This window comes from Cuculus canorus, chromosome 19 (assembly GCF_017976375.1).
Source record: "Cuculus canorus isolate bCucCan1 chromosome 19, bCucCan1.pri, whole genome shotgun sequence".
NCBI classification, from domain to species: Eukaryota; Metazoa; Chordata; class Aves; order Cuculiformes; family Cuculidae; genus Cuculus; species Cuculus canorus.
The window spans coordinates 8,658,460-8,676,924 of NC_071419.1; the positions used below are offsets into that span (position 1 = coordinate 8,658,460).

The 18,465-nt window shown below is 49.5% G+C and overlaps 1 protein-coding gene across 2 annotated transcripts in view; it reads left to right on the plus strand.

The window, feature by feature from the left end:
• Positions 1-18,465, plus strand: part of ASTN2 (astrotactin 2) — a 347,344-nt gene that overhangs the window by 192,016 nt on the left and 136,863 nt on the right. For both annotated transcript variants that reach the window (XM_054084080.1, XM_054084081.1), the window contains 2 exons: positions 9,168-9,334; positions 11,361-11,549. In XM_054084080.1, coding sequence (XP_053940055.1) covers positions 9,168-9,334; positions 11,361-11,549 — 356 coding nt within the window. The remainder of the gene's footprint in view (positions 1-9,167; positions 9,335-11,360; positions 11,550-18,465) is intronic.

Consider the following 18,465-nt stretch of genomic DNA (forward strand, 5'->3'; position numbering starts at 1 on the left):
GTTAATCTTTACCAGTCAACAGTTATATTAATTTGCCAAGGACCACAAAAGTATATAATCAGTGGTTCATCAATCAAGGCTAAATCCAACAAATGTTCCAGGCAGGTACTGAGCATAAAATATACATGCAGCCTTGTAAGCAATTAATACACAGCAGAGCCAGAGCCTAGCAGCTCAACCGAGGAACGGCACAAATCTCAAAGATTTCTCATTCCTTTTATATAATCATCATCTGTTACCAGGTCCTTTGTGCCCTTAATACAGCTTCCAGTCACTCTGCGAGGACTGGGAATGCATTTATCTTCGGGCTTTTTAGCAGTGTGGGCTTTGCCATTACCTAATTATTTGGCCTTAAAAGGACTTGGTTAAAATGTCAAGGGTTGTTTGCTTGCAGCTCGCGGTGGAGTCTCTGAGGACAGTCTCCTTGGGCTTAGGAAGGAGAAAAGAGGACATCACTTCGCTTAGTTAAAATCCTGCATGCAAGGGGTCACCTGGAAGACCCCGAAGGTTCTGTAGTGGAGTCCCAATCCAGAGGGCTGAGAGCTCCCCAGCTCTCATCCCACACTTCCCAAGGGACCCTTTTCCCCCCTTTTTTCATGGTCTTTCTGTTATTTCTACCTGTACCCGGTAGATGGCATTAGTGCATAAATACTTTCTGCAGTTCTTTTCTTATCGGAGGCATTTTTTTTGTGTAATTTTAAGAAGTACGAGATGCAGCCTTGCTGAGACCTTGATGTTGCTAACGGGAGCTTTGCCTTTGAGCCCTACCTTGCAACACAACAAAACAATCCCCAAGCTCTAGCTAATCTGTTTCCATGCTGCTTTTCCCTGTAGCATCCTAGACTTGTTGTCAGGTCTGGGGAAACCATGGGCATTTCTCAAGAAAACAAGATCCCAGTGAGGTTCTCTAAGTGTGATGGCTCTGCTTTGCACATGGAGTCCAGTGTGGATTTTGTAGCATCTTGCAAGGATCACAGCAAACTGGTGATAACTGCTCAGCCAGCAGGGACGATTCTGGAGGAGGGAAAAGCGCTCACCCTCATGTGTTGACCATTTATAATTTGAGAGGAAAACCTGTGAATTGGCCCTGAGGTACTGAAGGAAGCACCTGTGTGGCTTAAATTCAGGTTTCCCCACCTGCCTCTTAACTCAGCTTTTCTCACTGATGCTAGTGCTCTCATCTCCCTGGAAAGAAGGGGGGATTGCTTGCATCTGCTGCCCAATGACCATGCCTGTCCGGATGCCCCAGCAAGGCAGGGCTGCAGCCCCGTGGGAATAAGAAGGGTGAGGTTTGATCTTGGCATATGAGCTGGTCTCACCCTCTGGTGCGCATTGAGCATCCTCAGCATCACCACAGGAAGAGACGGCAGCAGGTAGAGGCATGTGGTGAAGGTGTGTGTCTGAGCCCCGTGGTGCTTCTCGGGATGAGGTCTCATCACCGTGAGGATCTCCTGGAGATGCAGGAGGGCATGAATTGCACAGCCAGTGGTGGAGTAGGCAGCGCAAGGTCTCACACTGAGGTAGCAGCAGAATTAGACCCCTCGTTTCTTTGCTGTGTACAGCTTTGCTGCAGCGGTATGGGTGCAGGTGCTGTGGTCTGATAGTTCTGCAACATCTGTGATGCCCTCAGATGTTGGGGAATCACTCTTTTAAGTCAGGAGAGTGACTGGTACTGAAGATATTGCAGGTGGATGTGGAAGGGTTCACAGCGTGTCTGTGCTCCAGGATCCATCCCACCTTGGGAGACGTGTTGGCAAGAGGTAGGAGAGCCCAGGCAGCAGGTGCTGCTGTTCTGCACAGGCATGAAATCCTGCTGATCATCACCATCTCCTTGCTCCCAAGACGAGGTTCCCCTAGCAAGAAAATTTGGAATATGAGCAAGGAAAAAGTATATTTTGCCTAAACGGGCGATGTGAACTGTTCCTTCCCATCATCGTGGGATCAGCACATCAGGTAGGAGAGCGTTTGGCTGGCTCAGCAGTACGCAGAAGGGAGAACGTCTAGCAGAGAGTCTCTTTATGAAGTTGTGGCCTGTGGTGACACCAATGTGGTGTCAGTCCCAGCCTTTTATATGGAAAAGGAAGAGAAATTTGGCATGGTCCATGCAGCCTTAGTGCAGCCTATCTGGAGCTAATGCTTCTCTTTTGCTTTCTTCCATATCAAACCCATGGGCTGTTCCTTAGCTGCTGCAAAGGAAGGCAGAGAAGTGGCTTAATTTACAAGTGTAACCATTTCGGGGAGAAATGGGATTAGAAATGCAGGAGCAGGGAAGGAGCTACTGTTTGTCCTCCCAATACAAATCGCCCAGGGATGCCTTGGGAACCATGAGGAATGGGAAGGTCTTTCAAAATGTGGTGGGTGATGCTAAGAACTCATATTCTTGGGAGGGAAATTGGCTTATGGGGATTTTCAACCCAAACCAAAATGCTTTGCAGAAGCAGCACGTATGTGAAACTTCTGAAATATTTTGGTTCAAAACATCTCCTTTCTGTGAAGGAGGAGGAATGCTTAATTTCAACATTATTATCTGGAGCTTTGTGTTATATATTGTGTTATCCCAGTGTACAGCCTGAAATAAAAACAAAATTAAGCAGTGGAAACCAAAGCATTTCAACCTCATCAAAATTAAATGCTCTCCTAATTTCCCAATGAATTTTGAGATTAAATTGATGGAAACCCACAAAGCAGTTGAGCTTCATCAAATCTGGTTTTTTTTCCTGACTGAGAATTGTTCATTGAAAAATAAAAAGTCATCTGTCCCTGCCTTATGAGACACCTAGCTAATTATGTTAGAAATGCACACAGAAGGAGGGGGAGATGGGAAGGAAATGATTCTCTTCTAATCCTTTTAAAGTTTAGCTGGCTCCTTGAAGCAGGAGATGACTCCTTCGGTGTGTTATGTTTGGAAGCAGAAGCCCCCTGAGCTCGGCAGTAAACCTCTCTCCCAAGAAACCTGTGGTTTTGAATTTATCTCGTTAAGCCAGGTAACTACCTGGGATGCAAATGGGATATGAGGAAGAGAGAGAGAAGCAAAGGGTGGCAAAAGCCACTGGGGTTGTTAACCAGCCACGGAGGGGGCAGGGGGAGAGGCCACCACCCTCCTGCCTTTGCTTTAGGTGCTGCCAAAGGAGATTGTACCCAACCGATGGCCAAATAGCTCAGTTAGCACCAGAGTGAGCTGGAGGTTTCTGCCTGTGCTGGGAAGAGGTTGCTTGGATGGTAAAAGCCCAGTTTTCTCCCAGCGCTGCCTTTTTCAGCAGTGTTTCTTGCCCAGCGCCAGCCCTTGTCCCTCTGTTCACGAGGATGCTCTGCGTGTTGTGGTCACAGCTGGGTTTGTGTTTAGGTTTGGGTTGGGTTGTAGGATTTGGAGTGGTGTGGTTTGGCTGTACCCTGAATGTCAAATGGGGCAGGAACTGAGTTTCTAAAGGTTTTTGGAGGTGCCAGCCTTGGCTGTAGCTAGGAAGGGAAGTGACCTGATGGAGAGGAGATGCCAGCCCACCCCAAAATGTTGGTGACTTCTGGAAGGAAAGCAGCTGAAGGGTTCCGTGCTCCAGAAGTTCTGAGCTTTTATGTCTCCATACATAATGTCCCACTTTGAATTGAGATGCAAAGAAATACTCATTGTGACTTTCTCGAGAGGGTCTACACAAGAGCTATGCGGTGGCCAGAGGCGAGGAGATGCTGCCTCATTACTCTCATCTATAGAGCCTTCAGCCCGCTGCCACAGGGGGACCAAGCCAAGGAGCACGAGCTATCGCAGCATGTGCTTGGGAGCCTGGAAGACAGATGGGTTTGATTTTCTGAGGCTAAAATAATGATTGATGATCTTGAAAGGAAAGAGGAAGCGAGAGGAAGGGAGGGAGGGGGAAAAGAATGGAAAGATAATGACTGTTATTTCAGAAAACAGTTGTAATATTCCCCTCTGGGAAGGATGCTCCCCTGCAGTGTCGTGCCGGGGAGGGCTCTGCCACAGCTGGAGTAGTGGTGAAGACAACACTGTCCTGAGGAGATGAGGGAGGGGTGACCCTGGAGAGAGACTTCCAGAGCTGACAGTGACTGGATTTTAGACCTATTTTACCCAAATAATAGGACAGGAGGGATAAATCTCACTTGTAGAGACTGGGCTGTGCACAGCCAGCCTCTGGTCCTGCTGCTGCTGAGGGGTCTTGCTCACCAAGAGCCTTCTGGGCCAAGAAAGCGAAGGCAGAATAGGATAAGTTATAGATAGAGGGATAGATAGAGGGATAGATAGAGGGATAGATAGAGGGATAGATGGATGCAAAGGAGTTTACTGCATTTGTATCATTTCTTAGCTCCAACAAGCAAACAATATACATGCTGGTGCATAGTTTGCAGCTCATTATAATGCTAGTACTTGCTTGTACCTCAGCAATGCCTCAGATTAAAGCTTTTTGTCTCACGCTGAAGAGGTTTCTCAGTAAGGAGTGAGGATGTCGCTAAACAAAGCGGGGTTGTTTAGGGCATTTGGACCTGCAGATCTGAGCCACCAGCCTTTTTTGCAGCCTCACACCAGCAGTGCTGGGGATGCAGCTTGAGAGGCAGTACCAGGCATGGACACGGGGCTTGGGCGCTGGGTGTCCGGATGCTTCCAGAGATGGGTGTGTGGTACGCAGAGCGGCATCCAGCGTGGGAGGTTTGCAGTGGCTTCCCCATGCGGTTTGGAAGAGCTGAACTCATCTGCAAACAGAGCATCACCTCCGACACTCCAGCACAGGAGAAGCCTGGGCTTTTATTTCTGACAAAAAGGCTGCTATTGTTGAGAAAACAGAGTGAAATAACTAAAAGAGCAGTTTACTCTCCACAGAAACACTTTATTAAATATCCTTTTTTTTTTTTTTTTTTTTTTTTAAGACTTAATAACGGAAGAGAGGAGCTGAGCTGAGATACTCAGGCAGCTCAGACGGAGAGCTGGTGTCCTCTCATCTGGGGGATTCATGTCAGTAATGAGAATCAGGTTTTCATTCCAGTGACCCCCTCACCCGTCTTGCTGCTAATGAGCTTTGTAAGTGAGAAAGGGGGGAAAAAAAGAGGCCTTTGCTTACTAATGCAAGCAGAGACTCGTCCAGATACTTATTTTCCTAAGACACTAATGTAGTGCAGGTTTTGGCAGCTGCTTGCTTGCTTTCTTGCTGAAGATGATGCTCGTCCCATTGCGTTGGCTCTGGCCGTGCTGAGGATGGTGATGGTGGGTGGAGGAGCTGTGCTGAGTCCTGGTGGCAGGAGGCCACATGGTGTCACACACTGTGCCAAGGTGACTGCAGTGGGCACAGATATCCTGTTCTGTTCCAAACTTCAGCCGTGTGCATCAGTGAGGCTGGCTCTGCTGGCCTCCTGAGGAGTGCAGCGGGCCCGGGGCAGCAGATCCTGCCTGCTCTGCCACTCAGTGTCACCTTGGAGATGTCATTTAAAAGGGGGAAAAAAAAAAAAAAGCACACTTCTCAAAAAAAAACAGGTAAAAATAGCACTCTCTTATTCAGCGTATCCATTCTGTTTGTGTCCTCAGAGTCCATTTGCTGACTGCAATGACAAAAATCAAGACCTGGGTGCTCTGGCTGGTGCGTGGCTGGGAGGGGAGGAGCTGATGGCCAGCTGTACCGACAGCCAAACCCTGCTGAGCTGCCGACGGTTCCACCGTCACAAACCTTTTGGCAGCAGCAGGGTCAGGGCGTGGGACTATAGCTGTGGGTCACGTTTAGCGGGCAGAATCTGTATTATCAGTGCAAACGTAGAAGAAGACAAGAAACTAAGTTTTCTTTTCCAGTCTTGAGAACAATTTTCAGGGCTGGCCATCATCACCGAGAAACCAGTTCGCTCCTGTGTATATGAAGTGGGTTTGCAAAGCAGTGAAATTACATTTGTTTGGTAATGACTTCTCCTTGGCTTTCAGAGCAGACCATGAGCTGGAGTCTCCTCTACCTCTCTATTCCTCTCCGTTACATGGATTGAGCACCAGCTCCTCTTCCCAGGCTCTGAGATGGTTTTGCTTGTCAAACCTGTGGATGAAGGATAGGCTGAGAGTTTCAAATGAGTTCCCGAGCAGTGCAGGTCTTAACGTGGCAAACCACAAGCAGCTTTTTCTTTTGAATTACTGGCCAGCGGTTTGTAGGATCTCTTTGTCTCCCTGGATAAATGGATCCTTCCGCTTTCTGGATGAGACCACAGAAGTGTTGGCTCAGCGCTGCTGGGGCACCATGTCTCAACAGCTTTCCTCCCATCAGGAACGGACATGCCACCCGCGATCACCCAGACAGAGTTATTGGCTGAGTTGCTTATTGATTTTCTAATCATTTTCCGATGCAGCCCCCCATCCTGTGTCACTGCCAAGGCAAATCGCAAATTGAACTGCAGCTGAATTGATGGAGGATTGATTAAAACTCACTACAATTATTGGTTCTCTGCTGCCCAAGCCAGACAAATCAATGTCAGCAATAACAGATCTGGTCCTTTATAAAAGCCCAGCAAGCACTGCACAGCCAGGGGAGTCAGAATTAGCACGAGCTGACTTTTTCTTGGGTCATTTCTGACTATGCTCAGCCTGTGGGTAGGAACATAGTTGCACGCAAACGGGCATTATTTTTCTCCCTGCTCCGACCTATTATGGGATATCCTGATTGCAAATCCTCTGTTAGAGGATACTGGAGGAATATCCCAAAGGTGGCCTTGAGCAGAGTGGGGCTAAGGGAGGGATGGCTTCAGCAGCCCAGTCCCAAGGAAAGAGCCATCATCCTCTTCTGCGAGCTGGGGAAGATGCTGGGCTCAGCACACGGTGCCAGGAAGAGTCCCAAGTGACAGCTCAGAAAAGCCATGATTGATCCTATGGCTGTAATCTTGTAGCTCCTGCTGACTTAAGGTCCCATCCAGTTGCCTTCAAAGCACTGAAGGGGTCCTTCAGGACCTCCAGAGGGGACTTGGGCAGAGTCCCAGACCTCCCATCCCTGTCAGTGTGGGGAGAGCAGCAGAGAGGCAGATGCAGCGCTGTGGAGAGCGTGATGCTGTTTGCAGGCAGCCCTCCGTTTCCTCCAATTGGCGTTTCTGCCAATTTGCACGGCTCTTATTCTTACAGCGGGGCCGGCAGACATGGAGGAGACAGCAGGAGATAAGTGTTGTAACTGTGGATTCACAACACACTTACCCTGATCCTGTTTCCCAGGCAGCTCGGCAGCGAAAAGCACTTAGATTGTTCTAAGTGTCCTCTCCTCTTTTGCATTTATTCTGTAAACGCAGCTGGAAAGTTTCCTGCTCCTTATCTTCTGCTGCTGTTTCCTGGGCTGCCTCTCTGGGACCCTGGTCTGCAAAGAAAGGGACTGTCCTATTCCAGAGCCCTTTCCTGCCAACATCCTTTGGCCAGAAAAGCCTTGTGCCTCTCAGGCTTCACTCGCCTCCCCTTCCTACCTCATCCAGTGCCTGCAAAGAGGATGCTGAGGTTTACAAGGTCCACCTGAGCTAAAGAGCTGAGAGTATGGGAGCCAGCGAGGTGTTTGAAGGACATCAGGCATGGGGATGCGCAAGACGTAATGGTTGCTGTAAATGCAGCAGAAGCAGCTTTGATGCTGCTTCCATAGAAAAATGGCATAGGTTTTGTAGGAGGTGGAGAGGAACTTCTCATTGCTTGGATGAGGTGGGCCAGGACTCCCTAAAGCATCTTTCTGATTTTCCCTGTAGGCATTTTGCTTCTGGAGTATCCAAGAGTAAGTCTCAGCAGCCCATCTCCTGATGGGACCTCGTCTGTGACAGCGAGCGCAGGGTCGAGGGTCTCCTGAACTTTTATTAATATGTACGGCATTTTACTCACATGGAAAATTGATTTTCTTTTTTAAGCACAAAGTATAGCAGTTTTATAACCTTTCTCCTGCTTGACAGAGGCCATTTATAACCTGCCTTCATCACTACCTGTACAAGCTCCAGCCTAGCTCATCTTCAAGAAATTCCATAATGCATTTTTAATTGCAAGCAGCTCCTAGGCAAGATTTATTTATTTTCTCAAGGACTGGGCTTTTTGTTGTTGTTTGTGTTGCACGTATGTTTGGCGGAAAAGGATAAATAACACAAGTGGAATAGAAGAGTGCTTTAATCTGGGTGACAATTTATTGATGGCATTTGCTGCCTGCTGGCTTTTATCTTTTGGGACAAGGAAAGCCAGCTGGGAGGCTGAGATTAAAACCCAGAGCCAGATCCCCAGCTTGTGTGAATCAGCGTGGTTCCCTTGGCTGTGGAAAACTGTTCTGATGAGCCTGGGCTGTGATCCTGTCCTCTTCCAGCTCTGCCTCCACTATGGGTTGGTCCTGCCTACAAGTGCCTCCTCCTGTGGGAGATGGTGAGATACTTTTTGAGATGATGATGTTTTGAACACCTCCTTTCTTGGAGGTGTTCAAAACACCTGTGAACATGGCATTTTGGGACATGGTTGAGTAGGTACAGTGATGTTGCGTTGACGGTTGGACTGGATGTTCTTAGATGTCTTTTCCAGCCTTGATGATTCTACGTTGCCAAGGGCACGGTCGCTGGCCTGACTGGCACAGGTTGAGATGCTTTTCTGGGTTGCTCCCAAGTGTTGAGATGCATCTTCTGGGTCATACCAGACTTTTCTGTGCCTCAGAGGAACGGGTAACAAATGCAGGGGGTTTCTCCATGTTAATACGGAGTGGGTTGTCATGCTTTACCCCACGCTGACTTAAGGTTTCATTGCTGTGTAATTTTGTTGCCTCAGGGAACTCGCCTTCCTCTGGAGGGAGGATAGAATCAGAGTATTGTTTAGATTAAAAAAGACCTTTCTAAGGTCATCGAGTCCAAATCTTAACTTACCACTGCCAATTCAACCTCTAAAAACTGTGCCTAAGCACCACATCTACACGTCCTTTATAATAAGTCCCTCAAGGGATGGTGACTCCACCACTTCCCTGGGCAGCCTCTTCCAATGCTTGACAGCCCTTTCTGTAAAGAAGTATTTCCTAATATCCAATCTAAATCTCCCCTGGCACATCTTGAGGCCATTTCCTCTTGTCCTGTCGTCTGTTACTTGGGAAGAGAGAACAGCACCTGTGTCAGAGAGAGAATGAAGAGTGTGACTTTTGCCCAACCATAGGCTGTGGCTCCAGAGTAGGTGGGGACCCACAGGGGATGTGATCGTGTCCCGTCTCTCGCTGCAGTGCCCTGAGGACCTCCGACCCATGAAGGATGGCACTGGTTGCTACGATTACTCCAAAGGAATCGACTGCTCAGATGGCTTCAACGGCGGCTGCGAGCAGCTCTGTCTCCAGCAGACCCTCCCTCTGCCCCACGACCCCTCATCCAGCACCATCTTCATGTTCTGCGGGTGAGTCCTCTCCAACGCTTCTGCATCTCCTGCTAAGCAGCTAAACAACCCGTACCCTTTTCTATCCCTGCCAACCTTCCTCCTGTGCCACCTGTCCCCAAGCCAGCGTGCCCAGCAATGAAGCTGAGCACCCATGAAAAAGGTTGTTTATGGATCCACATTCCAACAGGGAATAAAGGCACCTGGTTTGCCTCTAGGCAAAAGCATTTGGGAGCGTGAGGAGCAATGTGAGCAGATGCACCTTCCTCCTCTCCCCAACTCTGTGACGATATGATTTGATCTGTGACTCACCGTGAAGGGACCCAAAAATTGTACATTGCGTGTTGGAGGGGGAAAGTGGAGGATTTGTTTAAAAAATGCTCCTTTTTTTTTCCTCCCTCTCCTCTGTGACTCTCTTAAAATAGCGTTTCATCCCTGATTTTGGCTGGGATCCTATAATCCTCCACAATTTAACATTTTCACTTAGGAAAATCTCCCTGGCTGCAGTACGTTCTAAAAGGAGCTCAGTGATTATCTGGCGTTACGCTGCACAGCTGCAGCCAGCCAGGCATCGCCCGCGCCCGGCCCTGGGGCTCTGCAGATTGTGTCCCTCGGCTGGTTCATGCTCTTGGGCACGCGAGGAGCCTACTTCACATCCCTGTGGGAAGGATTAGGGTGAAGAAGGGGAAAGAAATGCCCACAAGTGAAAGAGGGAACAAATTCTTAACAGTAACTCTAAGAAGCATCTTTTGAGCCCCAATGTTGCAAGTCCTCATGCAGCCCTGGCCACTGGCTGCTCCTCACGGAATAACATCCAGGGAGCTCTGCCTACATCAGCTTCTTTCTTTTTTTTAATTTCTTTTTGCTGGTTTGTTGTTTATTTTCCCCCAACGCACTATCGTTCAGCAGCACAGAGCATCTGAGTCACTAAGAGAGAGCACATTGCCTCTACTATACCTGCAAATAGAGTTGGAAATCCATATAGGCACAAACAGCCTTTGTGGGGAGAGTCTAGAAAATCTTGGGATGTTACGTTTCCCCACAGGGGATCTGCATTTCCATCTTACATCCCCAAGGACAGAGACTGTTTCCCTTATTTCTTATTTCTAATCCCTTTTCAGAGCAGAGCTGCACTTTGGGAACAGGCAAGGAGAAGTGCGACAGATGGGTGGGAGTTGCATTTGCAGCAGTAAAACGTGATATAGGAATGGGAGAGGGGAGCAAGCCTGGGTGGAGGTGGGATTGATGTTAGCAGAGTGCTGTGGGGAGGAAGAGGTCGGCAGAGGATGGAGGTTTCCTTGTTAGTTGGGAGCTGTAATGTTGGGGAAAAGGCCAGAGGAAAAAAAGGAGAGAATCATAAAATCATAGAATAGTTTGGGTTGGAAGGGACCTTAAAGATCATCTAGTTCCAACCCCCCTGCTATGAGCAGAAGAGGAGAAGAGAAGGAAGAGAGGCAGGACAAGTTCATACACAAAAGATACCACAGATGTCTCCAGTGACTGTGGTTGAATCACAGCCCTACTACCTGACTCGGTTTCCCATACTGTTTTTCCATACTGAAGATGAGCATCTTACCGACAGAATGCTTGAACGTGGGACCAAAAAGCGAAGGAGCAGCTGTACTGGAGCTGCTTCCTTGCAGGAGGGCACTGCTTAGAGGAAGAAAAGGGCAGGAGCTTGATTTTGCTTTGCCCTTGCAAGGGGAATGTTTGTACCTACGCCACAGCAGCATCAGGGTGGGCAGCGGCTGTCGGTGGTGGTTGAGCAGCCGATGTGTGTTGGGCTCAGCTCTGCTCTTCAGCGCAGGAGCAGCTCCCAGGCAGGAGATCGTGGCTGCGGGTGGATAAGGTTGGGCTGCTGCAGAGGGTGGGTGTTGGGAGCCAAGCTGCTGCAGAGCATGTGGCCCCTGCCACCCCTGGGCTTTCTCCAGCAGCCTGGGCAGCGGCTGCAGGGGTGGATGATGCTCGGCTGGGCTCAGCAGACTGGGCTGATGGGGTGGCACACTGTGTGCTCAGCCCATCTGACATAGTTTGTGGTGATCCGCAGGTGCGTGGAGGAGTACAAGCTGGCCCCAGATGGGAAGTCCTGCCTGATGCTCTCTGACATCTGTGAGGGTCCCAAGTGCCTGAAGTCGGATGCCAAGTTCAACGACACCCTCTTTGGGGAGATGCTTCACGGCTACAACAACAGGACCCAGCACGTCAACCAAGGGCAGGTGTTCCAGATGACGTTCAGGTATGGCCCAGTTCTGCTCCTGCATTTGGGGTCATCGGGATGGTCAGATGGGACCAAAGCCCATTGATGCAGAGCCAGCATCTCCGATATGTTCACTAGTGGTTACTTAGGGGAAGAGAGCAAGAAGATGACAAGCATCCGTGGCTTTCCTACTAGCTCAAGAGGCAGCAGTGCAGGACCCTCCTGGACAAGAGTGCTTCTTGCCAGTTGAGAGTTTAATTACCTTTGATGGGCTTTTCTCCATGGTGTTGCTTCATCTCTTTCTGGATGCTGATGTCTTCTGTCTCTGTGATATCCTGCGACAATGAGTTCCGCTGTTCACTGCATGCAACGTGACAAGCATTTCCTTTGGCAAATTACCAGCCTATGAAAGGTGGTTTTATTCCATCATAATACTGGGAAAAACTGTGATATAACATAAAATAGAAAATAATATAAAATTATATAATTTAATATATATTATTAATATATATATAATGTAAACACTGTACTAGAGTGCAAGTAGTAGATAACAGGGGGTGTTTGCAACTTGGATCTCAGGTATATTAGGAGTGCTGAGGGTCAGATGCGGGTGAGCAGGGTCTGAACTGCCCAGATCTTAACCTTGCAGTGCTGCTGGAGGAGAACTCGCTGATAGTTGCCAAATTCAAGGCTGGAAAATGAGTTGATCGATTTATTTTTTCTCCATTCTCCTTAATGTAGTCGCATTTTGATTGAGTGTAAACCTAGGTGGGCCTAGGAGTTTCAAAGCAGCAGCAGTGCTGATCACAGGCAGGAGAGAATCCAGCATACATCCCGCCTAGACGCAACTGTTCCTTGCCCAGTATCTGCTGGTGAGGTTTTTTTCTGCCTGAGGGTTTTTTCCCCTATTAAAGCACTGAGACCTCATTTCTGCCTCCGGTTGTAGCTGGAGTTGCGTGTGCTCATTCCTGCTGGCCATGGTGTTTTGCTGGGCACTTTTTCCCCAGCTGAGGGCAAAGCCTTCCTAACTATGAATTCACGCTGACTTCTAGCCTTTTCTCGCTTGCTGGCAGATGAATTATAGGCTCCACCAGCACAAAGGCGCTCAGAAAGCCACAGCCAGCAGAGAAGCTGGAGCCAGCAGAGCCGCAGCCTTTGCTGGAAGTGAGAATTGACAATACAGGAAGGCAATTTTCCCGGTGGTTTTCTCTTTGCTTTCTCTCCCTCCCACGTTACAAGTGTCAGTGGTTCCGTAAGAGCACAGCAAGGGCTACAGAGCTGAAATTTTTCCATGGGCTGCTGGGTAGAGCAGGTCTGAGTGCTTCATAAACTCCCCAAGCCCATCTCTTGGAAAAGCCAGACATGGAAGGGCTCCCCGCAAATGAAGCGAAGCCCCAGCTTGTGCCATTGGTCTCTATACATCAGACCTCCTTTTGCAGAGGCTTTAATTGCCTCTCCAGCCTGTTCGTAGCCTGCTCTTTACTTTCACTGTGAAGCAGGAGGGCTGGAAAGTCATCCTTCCCCTGCCTCAGTCAGGGCTGGGGTCTAAGGGCTGATTTTTTTGCTGCCAGGAGGCAAACATATCTTCCATCCTCAGGGCTAAATTCCAGCTAGAAAGTACTCAAGGTTGTCTGTGTGTCTGGTTTATCCTAGGAGAGGCGGCTTTTCCAAGTCATGTTGTTCGAGAGCATCCTGGGAATGGTGGGTTTGGGCAGTCCCAGGCTGGACCAGGACCAGGTCCTTCCAGGGCTGCCCTCTGCCTCTTTGCTCTCAGGATAGAATAGCTCCAGGGCTGGGATTATTCCTTCCAGGCGTCAGAGCCCAAAGTATTCCTTGGGGCTCTGCCTGGCAGGTTTTAGGTAAAAAACAAAGGGATATTAGAACTCTGTCCTCCTTCCTATGGCTCCTGCTGCTCTGTGCACGTTATGGCTGGGGTGCGCGCATCGGGGAAAGCTTTTCCCAGTGAGGACCTGCACAGTGGGAACCTGCAGAGCCTCACCATCACAAACAGGGTTTTCAGTGCCAGGGCATTGACTGCAGGACTAGTTTGGGGTCTCACAGTTGCAAGGGGCAGGGGAGAGCAGGTCTGAAAGGAGAGCAACTTACAGTATGTGCCCACGTGCTGTAGCGTGTGATGCGCTGGCTCGGCAGAGCTCAGAGCCTGGCAGGAGGCGGTATGCCTTGCTCCAGAAATGCTTTCGGTAGCCTGCCTGGCAGGTCAGTATGGTTGCCCTTTCACGTTTGAATGTAGCCTGGTGGCTCCAACAGTGATGGGCGGTGAGGAAAAGGGTTCGCTTCCCTGCGCGCAGCATCCTTCCCCACAGCCAGGCTGCCTGGTGTGTCGGAGGGTTACACAGTGGAAGCCCCATTACATCATCTCCTAACAAGGAACGAGAAGGAGGTTAATGGAGAAGAAATTATTAACTAAAAGATGTAATTTCCCTTTGATTTTCATAGATATTCAAGAACCTCTCTGAGCATTAAGACACCAGCTGTTAGAGAAGCCCTTAATTTGGTGCATTTGAAACATAGCAGGAAGCTGCCTAATACCAGGGATTAAAAGCCTGTTTCTGCGAAGTAGGAGCAAGAACCTGCTATCAGAACAAGGGGCTGAGTATTTTAGAAGGATTTATAACTGCTGGGATCCTTTAGCTATGCAGATGTGACAGTCCTTTGAATGGTGTCTGCTTCCCATGTCGCCGCATCTTCAGTGTCTTTAATAAATAGGATATTCTCAATCTGCCAGGCATGTCAGCATGGTGTTGGGAAGAAGCCTTTGTGCTGGGAAAAGCTGTCTCACACGGTCTGGCCTCAACAAAGCTGGTTGTGACCCTGTTTCCATCCCATTGGGGTGATCTCTTTGCCATCTAATGGTTTCAATAGTTCAGAGCCTCTGCTGGCTGCGTGGTCCTCCTGGCTGCGGCTTGATGTGGCTCCACGATGCAGCTGGTGTGAGCCCCGATGGCTTTATTGTGTCAAGTCAGCTTGAAAGGTTGTGTAAGGTATCTTTAGGACATGGAGTAAGGATAGTGTTTGATGTCAGTATGTGGCACGGCAGACTGGTAGTGAAATGGGAAGGCTGCACAGCTTTGGAGGTTCCAGACCAGAGCAGCCTGAAGTTCTAGTCCATGCTGGCTCAGACTTTGGGTTTTCCCAAAACATTTTCATTTTATCGGAGGGAGTCAGGCAGCACCCAAACATTTTGGTGGCATGACTGAGGAGATGGTGATACCCAAGGGAAGGAAGCGAATACCGGCTGCCGCTGCCAGTGCACCCACAGCAGAGATGGGTACATCCTGTGTGTACTGTGTGTGTTCTACGTGTACGCTAGCAACAAACCTCATTGTGTTGCACATCCTTGCTCACGTGTTCTTTTGTGGCAGTGCCAAAGACCCTTTCCCCATCCGTCAGCTGCAGCAAAGCCACAGCCTGGCAGGATGTGAGCACCACAGCATCCATGCAGCTCAGATTGATCCATCGTGAGTTAGGAGCTCTGTGGACAGCTTTTTCTGTACTTAATAACCCCTGGTTATCGCTGTGGTGGTTGGGGTGACCCGTTGGACGAACCAGCATCAAGGTTCTTGTTTGGCAGAGCCAAGCCATGTCATTGCTGCTGCTCCTGTTTCGTTGCAAGTGTTTAAATCAAAGTGCTCCTCTGGTGATGCTTCTGCCACGCAGTCCCTCGCTGGGTGCTTTGGAGTGGAGGACAGAGGAGGGGAGGATCATTCATCACACACCAGAACCTTGCCTTGCTCCTTCCACTGCTGAGCCAAAAGCACATTCAGAGCTTCTGCCTTCTGGGCATCCCTCTTTTTCCTAAAAAAAGCTTCTTCTCTGGCAAAGTGCTGTGCGGTGTTAACAAATAGATGAGATTGGAGCTGATCTATTCCAGTCACACCTCTCGGTCTAGCTGGGAGGCTCAGCAGTGGATCCAGTTCGCTAAAGACTAGATTAGAGCGATTTTCCCCCTGTTGCCTCACGGTGGGGCAGAGCCCAAACTCCGCACCGTCTCCAAATCATGGGGGGATTATTTTCCAAATGGGTTGTTTGTTCGTTCCTTATCTGTTTTTGTGCCGTCTCTTTGCCACAAGGGAATAGAGATTTTTGTTTAAGTGCTGTTTGCAGTTTCAGACTGTTGCTTTTATGCCATTAATATGGAGAAAAACCAAATTGCTACCCACATGGAGCCAGCTTCATGCGCTGGATTATTACTGCACGGCAAACAGGATGTCAGCATGTTCAGCAGAGCGCTTCCCGGGGAGCAGCTGTCTGCCCTAACTGGGGTCCCTTCTCATCCTGCTAAATACTGAGTGTTTTCCCCTCTCCATAACTAAAGAGAGAGGCTTTGGAAAAAGCAGGGCTGCCACGGTGTGCCAAGCACCTTCCTGCAAATTGGAAGCATCCTTCCCTCTGCAACTCAGTCCTTGGAGGATGTGGTTCCTTGCATCCTCGCCTATTAAACAGGGCTGTTACTTCTTTACAGCTGTGACAAAGAGGAAAGGTGGGTTGGAGGTGGTGCTGAGCGCTGGCTGGTGCTGCTGAGCACAGCACCAAGGTGGCCACGATGCCATAGGGTAGGATGGGTGCCTGCTTGTCCTGAGCCCTGCCAGCCCCGCAGCCGGCTCTGCCTCCACACAACGACGTTAATGCTGTTCAGGCAGCATGCCGGGTCACTGAACCGATGCAGGGAATTGTCATAATATTGATGGGGAGTTTGGCAAGTTAATTTTAAATCTGTCGCTCCTTCCCCTCGCTGCTTCTCAGCCCTTAATAAACTGTCTCGGCAGTGGCGGGGCGTGTTGACAGCTCAGCACCATCCATGCCAGAGGCTGCTTTGGGCAACGTCCCCACCCCATCACTCCCCCTGCTCAGGGGAAGCCTTGGATGAGCTGCACCCAGTGTCCCTTGAGCCATGGGTGCTGGGATGGGTGCGCAGCTAAATGCAGCATCACATCTGGATGTGGGAGGCTGGGTGGGGGTTTTGCTGGTGCCGCCCAGCTCAGAGCTCGTGGTCCAGCCCCAGCGAGGCAGTCCTGCCTCCCGCAGCGTCACAAATGTAACGTCTGTAAGTAGTTAAATTAACGCTATTGATTTTTACATATTTTTTTCCCTCTCTTTCAAACCCCCGAGCACAGAAGTTATAATTGTGCTGTTTATTATTCCTGTGCTGGCAAGCTCAGCGCCAGCCGGTGCCCCAACGCCTTGTTTACCTATTATCCTTCAGGCCAGGATAACGGATGGATCTCTTTTCCAGTGGCTGCCTTCCATTTCATTCCTCTTTTTATTATTTGTTGCTGCAATTCTATTACCTGTTCACAGCTCTGAAGCCTCAGACATACTAGTTGGAAGCAATGATGTCTTTCCAAGCCAGGCTAATGCCTCAGGCCTTGGTCCTCAGGAATGGGTAAGGGAGTTGTTAGCAGTTTAGCGGCTCTGCGGAGCTCTCGTGGGGTGTGATGATGCTCTGCTCTCTGCTCTGTTCCCTGTACATGACGTGCAGAAGCTGCTTGTGGTGCAGAGGTGTCCTGGTACCCGCTTGTGGCCATGCCAGAAGCAATGGTTTTCCAGCCCCCAACAACCCCGTCTGAGGTTTGTTTTTTTTTTCCTCAAGAGCCTTTGGAAAAAATGAGTCATTTTTCCTCAATCCCATTTTTTCCACCTCAACGTAGCATCAGGGACATCCTGGCTGCTTTTCTTGAGTCCGTCCAGCCCTTTTCGGAGCCTACAACAAGTTGCACACAGATTTGCACCATGTATTTTGAGCTCATCCTCAGTGTTCAGGCTAAGCATTGGGGTTTTATCAATCCAGTGTATATATGACTGATGCAATTAGCACTGCACTCCCTCGGTTAGGTCACTGCTGCATCCTGCGTGCATCAGCCCTGCTCTGTTTCAAAGCTAAGATCCTGCGGAGAAAGAGAACAGATTGTGTGGCTTTGAGCTGGTATTTCTGACAGTCTGCAGCCACTGCATTCGTAGCGGTTTTTTGGGGTTTTTTTAATTCTTATAGCAAAACAAAAAGCAAATCTAGTGCCAGCGATATCTTAAAGACAGTGCAGGGCCCCAGGGGGAAGAGATGTTTTTCTAAAGTACTGATTGAGATGTCAGTAATAGAGGTATTTTAAATACTAGAGGTTTTCAGATTCATTCTGTTTCTGGTGTGGGTAGGATTTACAGAGTGAGACAGTGGATCCTTGGTGAGTGTGGGTATGGCTGTTGCAGCTGCCTCCTGCTCCTGCTGATCCATCCCGGCTCAGGTTGCTTCCCTGAGCTGCTCCATTTCATTCCGGTCTGTGAGGGCAATGGGATAACCTCATGTGGCATCCGTCTCTGCCGTTTGGCCATTGCTCTGCTGCTCCCAGTGTGTGCCTGAGCCCTGGGGAGGAGGAGGGATAGTGGGATGGAAGATGCCACCACAGCCAAAGCGCTAAACCAACTGCACATCCATGACTTGGGGCTTGAGTTCCTCCCTCAACCCCTTCTGAACCCCAACAGTGCAAGGCAGAGCATGAAGACGTGCTGGTACAAAGAAATTGAGGGGTGTAAAACCACAGCCAAGCTCTCCGCCTTTGTGATGAGGCTAAGGAAAATCCAAGCAGCTTTCACCTCCCTCCACGCTCTGAAAGCAGGCTTTGCAGCTATGCAAAGTGGTGAGTTGACATTTCAAAGCTGAACTTGGGACCCAGAGATGGGCAGCGAGGGGTCAGAGTCTGAGTGGTGCCCTGAGAGTTGTGGGTACCACGTGTGTGTATCCTAAACCTGCTCTTGCAGGCGCAGTCCAGAGCACAGGCACTGTTGTTGGAGATGGTGCCACCACCCACCAAAGCCAATGGAGTGTCACCCACAGGCTTTTTCTGGGCTTGAGGACCAGCTGGTGTTGGCAGAGCTTTCCTTTCCCCTAGCGAGGGATGCCAGGGAGCTGCTTCCCCACCCCACGCCCCTGTTCCCCGCTCCC